Source organism: Scophthalmus maximus, chromosome 22 (assembly GCF_022379125.1).
Source record: "Scophthalmus maximus strain ysfricsl-2021 chromosome 22, ASM2237912v1, whole genome shotgun sequence".
Lineage (NCBI taxonomy): Eukaryota > Metazoa > Chordata > Actinopteri > Pleuronectiformes > Scophthalmidae > Scophthalmus > Scophthalmus maximus.
The window spans coordinates 14986505-15005076 of NC_061536.1; the positions used below are offsets into that span (position 1 = coordinate 14986505).

Here is an 18572-nt window from a genome sequence, read left to right on the forward strand (position 1 = left end):
TATTAGTTAGAAGTATTTGCAGTATCAGTATCAGTAGTATCAGCAGTAATAGTTGCAGTAGTATTAGCAGTTGTATTTGCAGTAGTATTAACAGTAGTATATGAAATAGTAGCAGCAGTAGTATTAGCATTAGTATTCACAGTAGTATATGCAGGAGTAGCAGCAGTCGTATTTGAGGTAGTATCAGCAGTAGCAGAGGTACTATTTGCAGTAGTTTTTGAGGTAGTACACGACCTGCAGCCCCTCCCTCCCTCTCTGTGTATAAATATGAGCTGCAGCTCTTCAGCTGTGTCTTTTTCATTCAGCAGATAAACTCTGACTCAGCAACATGTTGCCACCGTGAGTACAACTACTACTGCTAATACTACTAGTACCAATACTACTACTATCACTTATACTTCTAGTACGACATATTTATTCTACCTGCTACGTCACCATTATTATTATAATTCGATATGAATGTTTCTGTGTTGATCATCAGTGTAGTAATACACTCTGTACTGCAGTATAGCATCATTGTGATAATGTACTCTGATGGTACTGCAGTAGTGCAGCATATCAAAATATGGCTTTTTTTATTGTGACTTTGTGCTTTGTCCTGATTGGATGCAGATTTTGTGCGGATGGTTTTGATTGAGAGGTTTTCTGTCCAATCAGAGTTCAGCTTCACGTGAGGATTTTATTCTAACGACTAGTCTGATCAATATATCAGCTGATATTGATATTGATCTGTGTTATTTACTGCTGCTGATCAGTGCTGACTGGTTTCTTTTGTATTGATTGATATTGATTGATATTGGCTGGTGCTCACAGTCATTGATGAGGATTAGAAATTGATTTATTTTGATTGTTGATGATCAGTCTTGATATGAAAGGAACTGAAACACTGTGCATTTTAGTATCGATCATTTTTGATCAGTATTGATGATTATTGATTATTTGCTCTGTCGCCACAGCAACCTGTTGATAGTGTCGATGATCGTCTTTCTGGTGACAACTGTCTCTACGGCTCCTGTGGAGGGTAAAGAAATACATATTTAAAATGCGAACATGTATACATACGTGTTATTGTTATTATTTTTCATTTAATTTGATTCTGATGCTTTGATCCAGAGAAGGAGCACGAGGAGGCGGAGGTGGAGACCACAGAGGAGGGGGAGGGGGAGCTGTCCGAGGAGGAGGGTAGGTGTGTGTGTGTGTGTGTGTTTGTGTGTGTGAGATTTTATTTTGAAAAGGCAGTTTCTGTTCTTGACCAATAAAACTGATTCAATGAGAACTTCATAGAATCAAAGTGTTGAAGATCAACAGATCTGAATCAACCATCCTGAGTCATCGTCAGCTGTCAATCATGACGTCTTATCAAATAACTAATGGCAAGGAAAGTGATCAGAAACATGAACCGTGAAGAAACATCAGAGATAAGAAGGACCTCACATGACATGGAGGGGGCGGGGCTTATAACCTGTACTGCACCAAGGCACCAGGGGGCGGGGCTTATGTAACCAGCCACCAGGGGGCGATCATGGTGATTTGGCCTCACTTTAGAGGAGCTTTATTTACAGTCACTGGTTATCATGATGTCACCACAGCGCAATAAGAAACCAGCGCATGTAAATGAACTTTAATGTTATTTTACTATGTTTCTCATAACTTATAATTCCTGGCTCCGCCCTCTTTGTCCAGATCCACACCAACAGACAGACAGACAGAAGGTCAGGGGTGATGACATCACCATCGTGACGACGTTATAACAACTGTAACTGAATGATTCCAATAAGAGATCAACAACAAACCATAAGCAAACATTTTAAAATAAAAATTAAAGTGACATTAATCTTCTCGTGGTGAACAAATTTCTCTCAGGAGACAAAATTTGAATTTTTTTTGGTTTAAACACATTTTTTAAATTAGAGAAAATAAATGTGGGATGTTCTTTTCTTTCCAGATGATGATGACTCCAAGAGTCAGGATAAGAGTGAGGGTGAGAGGACGGACACACCGGGAATAACTTTACTGCATAAACCTGCATAAACACAGAGACAAACTCTTATGATTATGATGATTATGATTATTCGACTCCTGCACCAGACTCCATTTAAAAACATTAAGGCCAATTTAGTATTTATTTCATTTGACTTAATGTGAACGACTCTTTACCATCAGCTCAGAGACAGAAGCTTCATTCATCTTGATCACCTGATACCTGTCTCACCCCCCTCACCCCCCCTCCCTCCCAACAGGAATTCTTGGCGTGCAGCAGACCGCCGTGGCGTCTGCCTCCGGAGGTTCAGGTGAGTGAGTCGATCCCTGATCAGGTTTTCTCCTCCTGAACAGTTCGTTTGTTCCGGTTTGGGCTCAGATTTTAATCCAGATCGAGTGTCTCTGGTACTCAGACCAGGATTAGTCCGGTCAGGTCTGCATCAGGTTCCTGCAGCAGGTCAGGACCACAGGACCACAGGACCACAGGAACACAGGAACACAGCACCACCTGCTGACACCAGAGACAAACTCAAAACTTCACCAGACAAAAGCCAGCGTTGTTAGTTTAGACAGACAGACAGACAGACAGTGAGAGAGACAGACAGACAGACAGACAGTGAGAGACAGACAGACAGAGAGAGAGACAGACAGGTTGTTTGTAAATGAATAAAGTTTAATTCCTGTTGATCTTCATTCTCAGTGTCTAGTGTTCAGTCAGCGGGAGGAGGACGTGATGCAGCAGCAGGAAGTGATGCAGGTAAACAAGAGGAAGAAGAAGAATTATAACATATAACTACAACATTACCAGAGAATTTTGTTCCTGGTTGTTATTTTCATACTTCAGTTGATTCTCTTCCCCCCCCCGGTCCTCCCGGTCCTCCCGGTCCTCCCGGTCCCCCCGGTCCTCCCGGTCCCCCCGGTCCTCCCGGTCCTCCCGGTCCTCCCGGTCCTCCCGGTCCTCCCGGTCCTCCCGGTCCCCCCGGTCCTCCCGGTCCTCCCGGTCCCCCCGGTCCTCCCGGTCCTCCTGGTCCTCCAGGTCCTCCAAGTTCTCCAGGTTCTCCAGGTTCTGCAGGTTCTCCAGGTTCTCCAGGTTCTGCAGGTTCCGTAGCAGCAGAACTTCCTGGTTCCTCTTCTGGTCAAACTCAAACTGCAGGTAAAAAGAAGTTCCTTAAAGTTATTTTAACACAAGAAATAATAATAACGTAATAACGTCATTTGACGTTTCCAAAATGCACCAGGTCGTGTAACGACACTTAAAACAATGTAAATTTAATAATGAAATGTAAAGTAACGTAATTTAACATAACGTCACTTATAGTTACTTGGATTACTTTATGAAACGTAACGTAAAGTTACAGTAAGGCAATGCACAAACAGTCTTTTAAAAAATGGATGAATCGTGATCAGAAGTTTCTCAGATACAAAACATTTGTCTGCAGGTTCTGACGGAGTCGACTCACACGGTGATTATGTGAATCAGTTTGAACAGAACAATATAAAAAGATGTGTCAATATTATACAGATGATTATTGATTATTGTGAGGACCGTTTCAGGTAACGCCCAGAAGCTGCTGAACGGAGGAGGAGGAGGCGGAGCTGACAGTCAGACAGGTGAGATGCAGGGGGCGGGGCTGACAGTCAGACAGGTGAGCTGCAGGGGGCGGGGCTGACAATCAGACAGGTGAGCTGCAGGGGGCGGGGCTGACAGTCAGACAGGTGACCTGCAGGAGGCGGGGCTGACAGTCAGACAGGTGAGCTGCAGGGGGCGGGGCTGACAGTCAGACAGGTGACCTGCAGGAGGCGGGGCTACAGGAAGAAAATGACATGTGAGAAATCACTTTAAATTGAAAAGAAAAGACGTTCAGCCTGTCTCACTCTCTCTCTCTCTGTTTACCTGTCTCTCTCAATCAGGTGTGTTTCCGATCTTTGGGGGTGGGTTTTCTCACCTGGATTATACAGGTGAGTGTCCAGGTGAGGTCTGTCTGTCATCATCGAATCTGATTATTGATTATCGTTTATCGATGGTTTGATAACGATAACTTCCTGGTGCTGACACGTTCGTCCTCTGGAGGGAAACCCGACCAGATGTTGATCCTCCTCCTCCTCTTCCTCCTTGTTTACATCTTCACACGTTAACTCACCTGCCTGCGTCTTCTTCTTCATCTTCTTCATCAGGAATCATCGACACGTCCAGTCACGACTTCCTGCTCGGCCTGATGGGTACGTTTCTCTTTCCTCCAGTGAGTCACAGGTTCTGTTGTGAATGTTAAAGTTCTGCAGAGTAAAGACGCCTCGCCAGTCTTCCTGATGATCGTGATGTCATAATGTTACAGTAGTGCTACAGACAACACAACTTCAAAATAAAAGCATCTCTGATTTCCACACACACACACACAAATACATTTACTGCAAATAGTGTAAATACTGTTTTATGAACTTTAAATCTGGATCTAATACATTTTTATACGTTTTGATGAACAACCACATTTATCTGATCAATCGATCGCTCTGCTCCCGTCCGTCTCTCAGGGACCAGCTCAGGTGTGTCAGCGGACCAGAACACTGGCTCCAGTCTGGATTTACCTGCAGGTGCTGACTCCGTCCCCCCACATACACACACCACAGTCATCAACAGAGTGTGTGACACTCACCTGCTCTCTGTCATTCCTGTCGAAGGTCACGTTCATCATCAAACTGACATCGGCGTTGACCAATCAGGAGGCGACCACTCCTCTCCTAGCTCAGGTCCTGACCAATCCCTGCCTGGCTCTGCCTCAGGCTCCTCCCACTCCACCACCCAGCAGGAAGGTCGGTGTACGAAAGACTTTTACTCTGAAGGTCCAGACAGATTTGAGACTCTGACACCTGGAATCTGTTGTTCTTCTTCTTCCTCAGCTGCTGCAGCGTCGTCGTCTTCATCAGTCGGTGACGCTCACAGAGAACAGACAGGTAAACTCACCTGTACACCTGCAGACGTGTCGTTCACTCTGAGAGCTGGCAGTTATCTGAGTGACCGCAGCCTTCTGTTGTTTTCCAGGAAACGGTCGACAGACTCATCTGACAGACGAGACCGGAGGTAAACTTTCAATTCTTCCTCGCTGGTTCACTCTGATGTCAGACAGACATTGAATAAAGATGGATGACGAAGTGAAGCCAAATCGTCCTGATCGCCCCCTGGTGGCTGACTACAATACAGGTTATAAGCCCGACTCCACGTGATGTCACCAGCACAAGATGGCGGCTCCTGAACCTGAGATGTTTTGGCTTCATGTTCTTGGAGGAAGTGTCGTTCATCTTTGTTTACAGTCTGTGGTCTGTTCCGTCTGTTGCTCAGTCTGTCGTCTGTGTCGCTTGTTGTCTCTGCAGTGACCGACCGACCAGTTCCCCTCAGTGACCTCCAGACCGACCTCACAGGTACAGTCACACACACACACACCTGTCTGTCACACACACCAGTCCATCACACGACTCTCTGTTTCAGGTGTTCTCTCCCACACAGACCTGGTAACCGTAGCGACCGACTTCACGGTGACAGACACAGGTGAGCCCCGCCCTCCCTACACTGCAGACAGGTCAAAGGTGAAAGGTCAGATGTGTTAAACGTGCTGTTGTGCTTGTAGTTTCAGCAGACCCGACAGGAAGTCCAGCTGAGACCAGTGAGTCACTTTTATTTAGTCAGATCTTCTTCCACTGTACAAATGTGTGTTAATGTGTGTTTGTGTGTTTTTCAGGTCATCCAGCTGTTACGGATCACACACAGGCGGCTGGTAAGTTTTACAGATGTTCAGTGTTCAACAAAAGAAACCAGTCTACAGACAGTAAGACCAGTCTACAGACCAGTTGTAGACAAGTCTACAGACCAGTTGTAGACAAGTCTTCAGACCAGTTGTAGACCAGTCTTCAGACCAGTTGTAGACAAGTCTTCAGACCAGTCTATAGACCAGTCTACAGACCAGTTGTAGACCAGTCTACAGACCAGTTGTAGACAAGACTTCAGACCAGTCTACAGACCAGTTGTAGACAAGTCTTCAGACCAGTTGTAGACAGGTCTTCAGACCAGTCTACAGACCAGTATATAGACCAGTTGTAGACCAGTCTACAGACCAGTTGTAGACAAGTCTTCAGACCAGTCTATAGACCAGTTAGACCAGTCTAGAGTCCGTACCAGTTTCATGTCAGGCTGATATCCGACCTGAGATCAGGTGCTGAAGGTTCTTCTTTCTCTTCTCTTGGTTCTGCTTGTTCTCTGCAGGTTCAGTCACTGAACAGTACAACCCATCTGGTCAGGGTCCTGAAGGTTCGTTACCACACACACTGACCCTCTGTTTATCACAGTCGGTCCAGGTTCTGAACACTTCACGTCTTCTTTGTTCTCTGCCTGCAGCATGAAGATCAATACCTGAAGGATCAATAATCAATAGTTCTGATGAGTTTTAATGTCTCTGATTTTAAAGTGTTGAAGGTTCAATTGTTGTTTTTGTGTGTCAGGTGCAGAAAATGTGGAACTGGAGGATTCCTGCTGACTTCCACATCAAGCCGCGAGTTAGACTCTTGCGCTACCGATTCCAGTGTACCGACCAATCAGCATGGCCCGTGAAACACGACTCCTCCCACTAGCTGTAGGGCCCGCACCCTCTGAGCAGCGACAGCTCATTGGTGTTGGGTTGTTTTTTAAAAATATTTAAATTTTGGAGTTTGTTTATAGACTTTTATTTTTTTGCCTTAGTAATAAAAATAACGTTTCGTCCGAATCTCGAACGTTTGGTGATTTTGACTTGATGACGACATACAGGATGTGACATCATCTTCACTGTCAGGATTTGTAACGTGTTTTTTCAAAACTTCTACAATAAATGTTTTTTTGTCTATTTTGAACATCAAACTGAGAATTTTTCTTGAATCCAAACTGATTACAAGAAAAATGAAATCTGATGACATCATCATCATCAGTGTCATCCGGTGCATGTGGGACAATAAAACTTTATTAAAAACATTTCAGCGAAAAACACGATGACGCTCCGATAAACAAACTGTATTTAATGTCAATCATCAGATCTGATCGATCACATCCTCGAATCTGATTCGCTGTTGTCTCCATGGTAACAGAGCTGCTGGGGGGAGGGGGGTATGTACTTCTCAATCATCATAAACTTTTCCAAAAATATTCAGATTCTCTTCACTGTATCTATATTTTACACTTGAAAAACAAAAGACAAACCGATAAAATGTGACTTCGACATGCAGAACAGAGAGAACGGCCGTGTGACATCACCTGACCGTGTGTCATCACCTGACCCTGGTTCTCTGAAGTGAGCTTCAAAAACAAACGACTATATAAAAAGCAAAGACGAAGAAAAAGCTCAAATAAAAGTGTAGAAGAAGAAGAAGACGAGGACGCACTAAAAACATGACCTCTGACCTACTGATTGATCTACAGCTGATCGATTGATCCCAACATTGTCTATTGCTGCTGCTGAGTCGGGCTGTCCGGTCACTATGGTTACTGACGAGTCTTCACACCTCCGTGATGTCAAAGGTCAGTGTCCAGGTGGCTGTGGCTCAGCAGGGCGGCTGGGTCGTCGGAGGACAGGTCAGAGGTCAGAAAAGGCTCCGCCTCCAGCTCCAGCAGGGATGGAAGGTCGGCCACGCCCTCCCCGAGACCGATTGGTTCAGACATCAGCACAGGTGTGTACTGCACAAGCTGCTTCCCTGGACCAATCAGAGAGAGGCAACGTCACCATTACGACGGGTCACAAGAAACGTTTGTGTGTGTGTGTGTGTGTGTGTGTGTGTGTGTGTCTGCGCGTTACCTGTGTTGCTGCTCCCTTCACTTCCTCTGGGGGGGTCGTCAGACAGCAGCTGAAAGGAAACAGTGACATCATCACAGTCAGAAAAGTGGGACATCATCACTACCCGTTTCATTGTGGACCAATGACGGAGCCGCTGCTATTATTTTGAAAGTGACTGAGACAGGAAGATCACAGAGAGAGAATCAAACTCACGTTGTCCAAACTGTCGAGGTCAAAGTCTCCAGAGGAACAAGAACTGAAAAACTGAACATGGACACACGTGTTACTGTTAATACATGTTCATATATTAACATGTTCATATATTAACATGATCATGTGACACGACCCTCAGACTGACCTCCATGAGCGGGGAGGTGTCAAAGGTCAAGGTTTGCACGTTTAGGATGTTCTGCAGGTTTTCTAGACTGTTGTCCATAATGTCCACATGGTCAGACAGCTCCGACCTGAGAGACAGACAGACAGACAGACAGAGAGAGAGAGACAGACAGACAGGAAAGAGAAAGACAGACAGACAGGAAAGAGAAAGACAGACAGGCAGGAGAGAGACAGAAAAGAGACAGACATGAGAGAGAGATAGACAGGCAGGAGACAGACAGAGAGACAGACAGAGAGACAGGAGAGACAGGAGAGAGAGAGAGAGACAGACAGACAGACAGGAATAAGTAAGAAAGTCAGACAGACAGACAGGAGAGAGACAGACATGAGAGAGAGATAGACAGGCAGGAGACAGACAGACAGGGGAGAGACAGAAGACAGACAGACATGAGAGAGAGATAGACAGGAAGGAGACAGACAGACAGGGGAGAGACAGAAGACAGACAGACATGAGAGAGAGATAGACATGCAGGAGACAGACAGACAGGGGAGAGACAGAAGAGAGACAGACAGGAGAGAGAGAGACATCGTGTGAAGCTCTTTCTTCAGTCTTGAGTTTTTATCATTTTTCTTCTCGTTAACATACCAACAGTGTGTTAGTGTCTGTTCTCACTTCCTGTCTGTGACTCGTTGGTTCCTATTGAACATGTGAATGTATAAAAACACCTGGGGCCTGCTGGTCACTGTAGCTTTAATGTAAAACAGACAGTGGAGTTCATATCCACTTTGTGATCAGACACAACACTTCGTAGGATTCACTCGGCGTTAGTGACATCACATGGTTCAGACACTTCACAACAGACCAATACTGAATTTTTGTCAATACTGAATTTTTGTCAATCTATTATAGGTTCAATGATTCACTTGTCAGCTTGTGTTGATAGGAAGCGCCAGAGGTCAGGTGAGAATCCACCTGCAGAGGGAGGGGGGAGGGGCCTGGGGGAAGCACAGGGGCGTTAATGACAAACCTGAGCTGCAACAACAACCCACAACAGAGCCACAGGTACTAGGGATGTCCGTCCCGATCCGAGTCCCGATCAAGTCCCGATCTGATACTTGTGGTGGTGATCTGGTCTCTAATACACATGTGCAAGCTTTGAAACTGAATAAACGCCATTGTGACTGTTTTCAGATGAACGGACGTAGTTGAACGCACCTCGCTAGTTGGGTCGCAGGTGTTATGTCAGGTGTGCGACAGTCGAGTATACGACCTGTGCACCGTGGCTAATTGCAAATGCTAACTATTGAAAACATACGACGGTAAAAATCAACTGTTGGTGATCAAACGTGACCGACAAGCTGACGTCACAAAAAGGATCGGGCCGGACTTCGTGTTCAAAGAAGCCAATCAGTTAAGAAATGCCTTGATCGGCCCCGAAACCGATCACTGAGATCAGATCAGGACATCCCTAACAAATACAGCTGACTGATGATTTAATGAGGTATAGATCAACTTTACAGAATATACAGCAACAGGGAAGACAACACATGGAGAACGGGGGGGGGGGGGGGGGGGGGGGGGGGGGGGGCAGGTGGTAGGACAGGTGCTGGGGAAGTTTTTGGAACAGTTATTGGGGCAGTCGCTGGGGAAGGGGTTGGACAATTGTTGGGGTAGTTGTTTAAACAGCCACTGGCACAGTTGGGGCAGATGCTGGGGCAGTTGTCAGGGCAGGTGCTAGCTGTAGCGGGGTAGTTAATGTGACGTAGCACCTGCACCGTTGTGAAAAGGTGCACCAGACGTACCTGTCGATGCAGGCGATGGTCTGACATTTGTGCTGAGCTGTCACAGGGCTGCAGTTCGAGGCGGGCGATTGGCTGGTTTGGGCAGGTGGGAGGGGCCCAGAGGAGGAGGCGGGGTTTGTCACAACAATGGCTATAGGAGAGACAGAGAGACAGACAGGTTGGTGTTATGGATACTGACGAACAAACATGAACCTTTGACCTCTGGGGACCAGACGTCCTTTCAGCTGGTACCTGGTGTGGGGTCGGCGGTGGAGATGTCCGGTGGCGTCTCGTTCTCCTGGAGGAAGGAGTTGATGAAGGTGGTGGGAGAGAGGGGTGTGTCTACAGGTGTGGCCCCACCCTCCAGGACAGGACACACCTCCAGCTCAGGACTGGATGGCTCCTCTTTGACGTTGACCGACATTTGCTCTCTGGAGGAAGAGAACAGTATGAGTGGCTGCTGGACGGACCAATCACTGACTACAGGAGGCGTGGCCCGAGAGGTGCTCACCCTGAGTCCGACCAGTCACTGACCACGTCCTCTACGATGGGCGTGGTCACCTCTGTGACGTCGGAGATGATTGGCCCAGAGGTGAGCGGGGAGTCGGGAGAGAACAGATTGGCTGCAGCCTGAAGAGGAAGCAGCGCACGACAGTGAGAACCAAGCATGACTCATCATCACTCAGGTGTACAGGTGAGTCAGCGGCAGGTTACCTGCATGTGCTCCAATGAGAACTGCCGACTGTACTTGGGCATGGAGTGGGCGGAGCCTGAGTCATTCAGCATCAGAGGACTGCAAGAGAGAGAAACATCTACGCTGTAACGTGTCGCTGGTGACAAAAGGAAGTGCATCACAGGACGTAGTTCCACCGGTTTGTAAAAACACAGTCACTCTTTTGTGGTAAAGTGTGTGAGGTTTTTATTTTGTGTAGTATTAGAAGTAAAACTTGCATCTTCCTCTTGACTCCCAGGATCCTGTTGGTTTGGACGAGAGAAACCAGAAACTGGATCAACTGTGGAGAGAGAGAGAGAGAGAGAGAGAGAGTTATTATTAGCTAACATGCTGATATGGCTCTGTCAGCTTTGTGTTAATCTGTGTGCTAACAGATGTTTATGGAAAAAGTAGTGGTTTACTTGTTGTGCATGTTTACAGTACTGGTATATGTGCAGTACTTTGTTCATAGTACTGGTTTATGTGCAGTACTTTTTCCATTTTCTGACAGCGGTTTTGATCCGGTGCGTCTCTGAGTTGAAAAATCGGTGGACTGTACCTTGTTGACCACTTTCTGTTGCTGAGCGTGTTTCTGTCTCAGACTGGCCACTTCCCTCCACAGAGCCTCGTTTTCACTGCAACACACACACACACACACACACACACACACACACACACACACACACACACACACACACACACACACACACACACACACACACACACACACACACACACACACACACACACACACACACACACACACACACAGCACTTTATTAGGAACACCACACCAACAGTAAACCAGCTTCACGTCACAGTCAAAGCCTCTGAGGCTCCAACATGAACTGAAGCTCTTCACCACAGGTAAACTGAAGAGACCTGCTGAGGTTCTGGTTCTGGTCTACAGTGTCGAGTTTCTTACTGTTTCATGGCGATGATCCTGGAGTCGATGGTTTCCTGTTTTCCCTTCATCAGCTGGACGTCGGTCAGGATTTTGTTCACGTCGTCCGCAGAGATCTTCACGTCCTCCTGACGCGCCGAGGACACCTAGACCAAATTGCAGCACGGAGACACACGGTTACCACAGAGACTGGGACAGATGCAGTGTTTGTGTTTGTACAGGGTGTTTTTATCTGCAGGTACGTACGTTGGTGACTTTGCGTTTGATGTTCTCGAGCAGATGTTCCTGTCCTCTGACGAAGAACGGGTGCTGGAACTCGGTGTCGTCTCGTTCCGGTTTCAACAAACCTCCCTGCTCGATGTGAACCACTTTACGGAACCCGTCTGCAAAGAAGGTCGTTCACAAAACAATACGTTTAACATCCTGACACGAGCGTCCGACAGTCGTCAACACGTCTAACATCCTGACAGCGTCTCTGCGGTGAACTCACACATGTTGAGCTGCCGGATGAAACTGGCCATGTTGTTGTGCTTGAAGAACTTTGGTAGAACTTCTTTAGAGAACCGACCCTGATCGAACACATGGAAGCTGGTTCCACTCTGAAACACAGCACACACAATCAAACAATTTATCAATAAGACAATCAGTATTATTTTTATTGTGATCACCGGTATTATTGATACTTTATCAGATTTGTTGATACCATAAATAACGGTATTATATATTACTGATACCATAATCATCAGTATTGCTAAATGTTATCAGTATTATTGATAGATTATCATCAGTGTCATTGCTAAATGTTGCCAGTATTATTGATACATTATCATCTGTATTATTGATGAAGTTGTTGTACGAATTACATATACATTATCATCAGTGTTAACGATAAATGTTTCCAGTTTTATTGACAAAGTTGTTGCCTGTATTATTGATACATTATCGTCATCAGTATCGTATAGTTCCTCTGTGCTGCAGCAGATGAGTGACTGAGGTGAACAGCTGGGTCCTCATCATGTCTGGTCTATTGTTAGCATGTGACGTCACCTCAGATGCTAACATGCTAACGGTCTGATTACAGTTGAACGGTGCTTTTGTGATGTCTGTCAGCTGTTGCTAAGTGAGTGAGTACCGGGCTCCAGCAGATGAGCGGGTCGGTGTCCGGGTCCTCCACCAGGGTCCACAGTTTGGTGAGGAAGGCCGGGACGTTCCCACCCGGCAGCACCGCCCCTCCGCCACCACCTCCTCCGGGATACTCCATCAAAGAAAAGTAATCCAACGCACCCTGGGATTGTTAATCTGAAATCGCTGCGGCTAATCTGAGATAACGGTGCTAACCGTTAGCATCCTGCGAGCGACGACACCCGCCGCTCCCGAACAAACAGCGACGCAAAGGTTCCGATGAGGGTCCGCGGAGGCTCGGTGCCGCTGGTCTCTGCGGGTCTTTGCGGGTCCGCGGGGGGTCGACTGCGGTTCGTCTTGACGAAAAACTCCGCGGTGGAAAATTACGACAAACACCAACAAACTAACAACTGCGTATATCGAGCAGCCCCGTCGCCTGCTGATGACGTGTAGGAAGACGTAAAGCAAACGTTTGGTCGCGATGTGACGTAAAGACGTCATCTGGATCGCTTCACGTTTGATAAAAGAGAAATGGAAAAAGATAATGAAATAAAATGAAAAAGGTTTGAACTGATGATTTCCCGCCGTTACATGAACGGTTACTCATCATAACGCTTGTTTCATTGGAGTCCACATGTCTCTGTGATGACGTCACGCCCCCTGTATCACACACAAAATATTACATACGGTTTTATCTCATATGCAATATTACAGATTTCACAGTGTATAAATGATGTTAATATTTGATCAATAGTTTTAATAGGTGGGATTAGATCCGCTGACCCGGAAAAATAATTACGAACATTATTTATCACAACGTCTTGAATCACAAGAATATTCAATATAAGACTAAAACTATAATCAAATGTCTTTTTATGTTGCTGTGACTGTAATGACGAAGATGGCCAGAAGATGGCGCTATCGGTAAACTCCTCCCCCTGCCGTGACGTGTGACCTCCGACCCTGCAGGCTCCCACGTGGGCTCAATGGAGGAGAGCAGCGGAAACATGCGGAGCAGCGAACCGACAGCAGCGATGAAGAAGGTCCGGGAGAAAACAGCGAAGAAGAGGAGTAAAGAGGAGGAGGAGGAGGAAGAGGAGCAGGTGAGACGCAGTACAGACACAGTACAGACACAGTACAGACAACTGGAGAAGGGGGAGGGCCGAGGAGCAGGCGGCTAGCTGTTAGCATGCTAACAGGCGGAAGGTAGACGAAAAACCAAGCAGCTGTAGATGAAGACTGAGGTGACGACGAGTCCAGACCGAGTCAGAGGAAACTGGAACGATCAGATTCTGAACGGACACGGCGGCGTGTTGAGTACCGGGGTCTCCTGCTAACACAGGCTAGTGTTAGCTGGTGCTATTAACTGACAACACACGCACGCACACGCCACTGTTTGGTCAGTGTTGAGTGTGCAGACTCTGACCAAACCCCCTTCATCATATTCCCATTATTAAGATGTTCTGGTGCGGTCGTCTTAAATCTGACTCTCTATTCTTCTTCTTCAGATCTTCAACTTCAAAGACAAACCTGCTGGAAAGGAGGAGGAGGATGAAGATCTGTCCGACAGTGAGGAGAGCGTGTTCTCAGGACTAGAGGATTCTGGGAGTGACAGTGAGGAAGATGAGAAGGAGTCAGATGATAATGATGACGACGACGATGATGATGTGACGGCGGTGGAGTCAAAGCAGCCTAAGCAGGTAGTTTGATTGGAGGGTTGTGACTCCTCCCACTGTTGTCAGTGTTCTCCTGTAGAACCTCACCTGTGTTCTGTTCCACTTGCAGACAGAAGAGGAGGAGGAGAAGGAGGAGGTGGTGGGAGGTGTGACGGAAAGAGAAGAAGAAGAAAAGAAGGAAGACGAGTATGAACACGACTCCTCAGATGAAGAGGTGATGCCGGTTCTATAACTAGATCCTGAAGGAACCCAACAGAGCATCAGAGAACACACAGGTTTTCTGATGCACTGTTGGGTTCCTTCAGGATCTCCATTATGTTCTGTTCTGTTAGATGATGATCTTTAGGAACCTCATCTCTGTAAACGTCTCCAATGTTCTGTCGGTTCCTCTCCTCTTCCATTGAAACCCCATCGGCGGTTCTTTGTCCTTCTCGGCTCTCTTGACGTTCCCCCGTTGTGCCGCAGGACATCAGGAACACCGTGGGGAACATTCCCATGGAGTGGTACAAAGACTTCCCTCACATCGGTTACAACCTGGACGGGAAAAAGATCTTCAAGCCGATCAGGAACAAGGACGAACTCGACGACTTCCTGGACAAGATGGAGAACCCCGACTACTGGTGAGCCACGCTAGCACGATGCTAGCTGCTCCTCTGGTCGGTTACAGAGAGAATGCTAACGAGCTACCGGTGGTTTCTGTCCGCAGGAGGACAGTCCATGACAAGCAGACAGGAAGTGACATTGTGCTGTCGGACGAGCAAGTGGAGCTGGTGAACCGTCTGCAGAAGGGACAGTTCGGTGACGTCAACTTCAACGAGTACCAGGTAACGCTCAGGTGGCTTGTGAGGCTCCGCCCCCTCGGCCAGTGAACCTTCATCAAATTGACTGTGACAGAAGTTAACGATGTTGGTGAACAAATCTAAACTGTGACACCTCCTCCCCTCAGCCCTCAGTAGAGTTCTTCAGTAGTGACGTGATGATTCATCCCGTCACTAACAGACCTGCTGACAAACGAAGCTTCATCCCATCGCTGATCGAGAAGGAGAAGGTAACACAAACACACACACACACTTTTCAGCTGTCTCTCTCTCACCCGTCCGTCTCTTTCACCACCCATCTGCCTCTCTCACCTGTCTGTCTCTCTCTTACCCGTCTGCCTCTCTCATCCGTCTGTCTGCAGGTGTCTAAGCTGGTCCATGCGATAAAGATGGGTTGGATCAAGCCGCGGCGGGTGGAGGACGACACCAGGGGGCGTTTCTACGACCTGTGGGCCGGTGAGGACTCATCAATCCTGGGCAGACACAAGATGCACCTCCCCGCCCCCAAGATACCCCTGCCCGGGCACCAGGAGTCCTACAACCCCCCGCCTGAGTACCTGTTCACAGAAGAGGAGGTACCTCACCTAAGCAGGAAGCTCACCTGTCAAACTCTCCTGCTTTTTTATACAACAGACAGAACCATGAACATCCTGTCTCATTCTCTGCAGCTCGCTCTGTGGGAGCAGCAGGACGCGTCGGACAGGAAGTTGCCATTTGTCCCAGTGAAGTTCTCCAGCCTCCGTCAGGTTCCTGCGTTCTCTCGCTTCATCCACGAGCGGTTCGAGCGCTGCCTCGACCTCTACCTGTGTCCGCGGCAGAGGAAGATGAGGGTAACTAGCCTCTGGTTTACAGCCAATCAGAGCACAATACCGTCTGCGCAGGTGATCATGTGTCTGTCTGTCTTCCGCAGGTGAATGTGAATCCAGAGGATTTGATCCCAAAACTTCCCAAACCCAAAGATCTGCAGCCGTTTCCCACAACTCAGTCTCTGGTACGTTCACTAGTCCGTCTGCTGGAGGTTTGTCTCCATCCTGTCACTCACACTCTGACCACGCGTGTGTGTGTGTTACCTGTGTGTGCGTCCAGGTGTACCGGGGTCACAGCGGTCTCGTCCGCTCCATCAGTGTGTCTCCATCGGGACAGTGGCTCGCTTCAGGTAGGTCACCAATCAGAACACACTACGCTCGTATGACATCGTCCTGCTGGTTTTCTGGAGGCGTGGCCTCTGGTTGCTATACTAACTACACACTGAGTGTTTTACTGTAAATGTTTCTTCACCGATCTGTTGAACAGTTTTATGTTCTGAGATCGTCTTGTCCGATGGTGAAATGCATCCTGGGAGTCGTAGTGGGTTGTTGTTCTTGTGTATTTGACTGTTTGTGTCTGTCCAGGTTCTGATGACGGTTCTGTGCGATTCTGGGAGGTGTGTTCGTCTCGCTGTATGAAGACGGTCCAGGTGGGCGGAGCTGTGAAGAGCGTCGCCTGGAACCCAAACCCATCTGTCTGTCTGCTGGCTGTCGCCCTGTAAGGACCTGTCTGTCTGTCTACCTGTCGCCCACACTCATATGTTGCTTCATCATGTGAGTGTGGGCGTGTCCGACGCAACAACGACAACCAATCGCAGCGTCTCTCTCTCTCTCTCTCTCTCTCTCTCTCTCTCTCTCTCTCTCTCTCTCTCTCTCTCTCTCTCTCTCTCTCTCTCTCTCTCTCTCTCTCTCTCTCTCTCTCTCTCTCTCTCTCTCTCTCTCTCTCTCTCTCTCTCTCAGGGAGTCCGTAGTGTTGATCCTGTCGCCCTCTCTGGCAGACAGACAGGTCGTGCAGTCGTCAGAGCGACTGCTCTCAGGTCAGCCGGAGGCAGACACGTCCGATGCGGCGGGGCCTGTGATATGGAGCGACACTGAGGGGGAGGAGCTAAACCAGGGGATCCGCCTGAAAATACAGCATCCCAAAGTGAGAAGACATTGATTGGTTACAGAATCCCAATCAATAACCAATAACTAACTGATCACTGTCCATCCCTCAGGCCGTCCACCAGGTGGCGTGGCACGCCAAAGGAGACTACCTTGCGTCGGTGATGCCGGATCACTCAAGCCACCTGCAGGTCCTCATCCACCAGCTGAGCCGGAGGCGGAGTCAGAACCCCTTCAGGAAAAACAAGGGTCTGGTCCAGTGCGTGTCCTTCCACCCGGTCCGGCCCTACTTCTTTGTGGCCACGCAGCGCTCGGTCCGCATCTACAACCTGGTCAAACAGGAAATGACAAAAAAACTACAGGCCAACTCCAAGTGGATCTCCAGCATGGCCGTGCACCCCGGAGGTAACCGCCTGCACCGAGTCCACCCCCACACCAGATCCACCTCAACACCAGTTCCACCTCAACACCAGATCCACCACCACACCAGATCCACCTCAACACCAGATCCACCACCACACCAGATCCACCTCAACACCAGATCCATATTTGGATCATCATTGATCATGTGACATCACTGTTTCTGTCGCAGGTGATCATGTGATCTGTGGGAGTTACGACTGCAGGCTGAGCTGGTTCGACCTCGACCTCTCAACCAAACCTTACAAGATGTTACGGTACGTGTCCCCCCCTCTAACCCCCACCTGTCAATCAAACTCCTATCTGTTGTGTTGCAGTTTTGATGTTATTAATAATTTTGATTACTTTACTTACACAGACACCATAAAAAGGCGGTGAGAGGCGCGGCCTATCACAGATCTTACCCGCTGTTTGCGTCGGCGTCTGACGACGGATCGGTGATCGTCTGTCACGGGACTGTTTACAAGTAATACACACACACTCAACACACAATAATACACGGATATTATATATACATACTAACCCCCCTCCTCCCCTCCAGTGACCTAATGCAGAACCCGTTAATCGTCCCGGTGAAGGTCCTCCGAGGTCATGTGATCACTCACGACCTCGGTGTTCTGGATGTGACCTTTCACCCCACGCAGCCCTGGGTCTTCTCCTCGGGTGCTGACGCCACCATACGCCTCTTCACCTAACAACCTGCCCAGCAACCTGCCCGGCAACTGGCCAGCGAACGCGTTGGAGATGAGGAAGCGAGCCGATTGTAGAAATAATTGTTTGACTTGTTTTCATCTGTAACTTCAAAACTGTTTTTTCTTTGTTTTTAATTAAACTCTAACTTTCTGACGTTTGTTTGTTTGTTGCATCATCAGCTGTCTGTTGTTGCTATGGGGACACACGCCAATCCTCGACCAATCCTGAGTCAGTGTCAGCTGTTTTTTTATATCATCAAATAACTAATGAGAAGCCAAGTGATCAGAAACAGGAACACAGAATGTCTGACCTCATATGACATGGAGGGGGCGGGGCTTATGACCTAGTTCAGTCACTTTTTTTTTTTGCAGAGCTCCTTAAAAAGATTTGAAACCATATTGAGATGTTTTTGGTTCTAAATAGAACAAAA

The 18572-nt window shown here is 47.8% G+C and overlaps 3 protein-coding genes across 8 annotated transcripts; 2 read left to right on the forward strand and 1 right to left on the reverse strand.

The window, feature by feature from the left end:
• The first annotated feature begins 283 nt into the window (after positions 1 to 283).
• Positions 284 to 6862, forward strand: si:ch211-80h18.1 (uncharacterized protein LOC555593 homolog). Of its 5 annotated transcripts, none has more exons than XM_047330374.1 (21): positions 284 to 339; positions 957 to 1021; positions 1114 to 1182; positions 1946 to 1981; positions 2241 to 2291; positions 2681 to 2737; positions 3017 to 3133; positions 3420 to 3443; positions 3535 to 3591; positions 3892 to 3939; positions 4156 to 4200; positions 4510 to 4569; positions 4657 to 4788; positions 4876 to 4929; positions 5018 to 5056; positions 5347 to 5394; positions 5462 to 5521; positions 5601 to 5636; positions 5712 to 5747; positions 6233 to 6277; positions 6469 to 6862. In XM_047330374.1, exons 1-21 carry the CDS (start codon positions 329 to 331, stop codon positions 6501 to 6503), a joined length of 1125 nt encoding a protein of 374 aa, XP_047186330.1. In that variant the 5' UTR covers positions 284 to 328; the 3' UTR covers positions 6504 to 6862. The 5 variants fall into 5 exon arrangements, with proteins under 5 accessions (XP_047186330.1, XP_047186331.1, XP_047186333.1 ...); XM_047330375.1 differs by having other exon boundaries at positions 5480 to 5521; XM_047330377.1 differs by lacking the exon at positions 3892 to 3939.
• Positions 6863 to 7002: 140 nt separating this feature from the next.
• Positions 7003 to 12768, reverse strand: hsf1 (heat shock transcription factor 1). 2 transcript variants are annotated; one of them, XM_035620596.2, is made up of 15 exons: positions 12636 to 12768; positions 11994 to 12102; positions 11750 to 11886; positions 11525 to 11649; positions 11159 to 11234; positions 10839 to 10900; positions 10602 to 10680; positions 10399 to 10517; positions 10140 to 10318; positions 9909 to 10038; positions 9030 to 9101; positions 8128 to 8233; positions 7983 to 8033; positions 7791 to 7839; positions 7003 to 7689 (listed from the first exon to the last, which is right to left on the reverse strand). In XM_035620596.2, exons 1-15 carry the CDS (start codon positions 12762 to 12764, stop codon positions 7511 to 7513), a joined length of 1602 nt encoding a protein of 533 aa, XP_035476489.1. In that variant the 5' UTR covers positions 12765 to 12768; the 3' UTR covers positions 7003 to 7510. The 2 variants fall into 2 exon arrangements, with proteins under 2 accessions (XP_035476489.1, XP_047186312.1); XM_047330356.1 differs by lacking the exon at positions 9030 to 9101.
• On the forward strand, positions 12648 to 18295 carry bop1 (BOP1 ribosomal biogenesis factor). Its single transcript, XM_035620595.2, has 17 exons — positions 12648 to 12773; positions 13527 to 13728; positions 14134 to 14325; positions 14411 to 14515; positions 14767 to 14921; positions 15008 to 15125; positions 15248 to 15349; positions 15482 to 15694; positions 15788 to 15949; positions 16030 to 16110; positions 16206 to 16275; positions 16511 to 16643; positions 16886 to 17069; positions 17143 to 17434; positions 17622 to 17706; positions 17808 to 17915; positions 17991 to 18295. The coding sequence occupies exons 2-17, from the start codon at positions 13612 to 13614 to the stop codon at positions 18142 to 18144; spliced, it is 2271 nt and encodes a 756-aa protein (XP_035476488.2). The 5' UTR covers positions 12648 to 12773; positions 13527 to 13611; the 3' UTR covers positions 18145 to 18295.
• Positions 18296 to 18572: the final 277 nt, after the last annotated feature.

Coding starts and splice junctions, on each gene's coding strand:
- bop1 (XM_035620595.2), top strand. CDS start 13,612: ATGGAGGAGAGCAGCGGAAACATGCGGAGCAGCGAACCGACAGCAGCG. Junction 16,276..16,510: donor GGGACAGTGGCTCGCTTCAG/GTAGGTCACCAA, acceptor GTGTCTGTCCAG/GTTCTGATGACGGTTCTGTG. Junction 17,070..17,142: donor TGAAAATACAGCATCCCAAA/GTGAGAAGACAT, acceptor TCCATCCCTCAG/GCCGTCCACCAGGTGGCGTG.
- si:ch211-80h18.1 (XM_047330374.1), top strand. Junction 4,570..4,656: donor CAGTCTGGATTTACCTGCAG/GTGCTGACTCCG, acceptor TTCCTGTCGAAG/GTCACGTTCATCATCAAACT. Junction 5,748..6,232: donor GGATCACACACAGGCGGCTG/GTAAGTTTTACA, acceptor TGTTCTCTGCAG/GTTCAGTCACTGAACAGTAC.
- hsf1 (XM_035620596.2), bottom strand. CDS start 12,764: ATGGAGTATCCCGGAGGAGGTGGTGGCGGAGGGGCGGTGCTGCCGGGT. Junction 12,103..12,635: donor CGCTCATCTGCTGGAGCCCG/GTACTCACTCAC, acceptor GCTGTGTTTCAG/AGTGGAACCAGCTTCCATGT. Junction 9,102..9,908: donor ACCATCGCCTGCATCGACAG/GTACGTCTGGTG, acceptor TGCTTCCCCCAG/GCCCCTCCCCCCTCCCTCTG.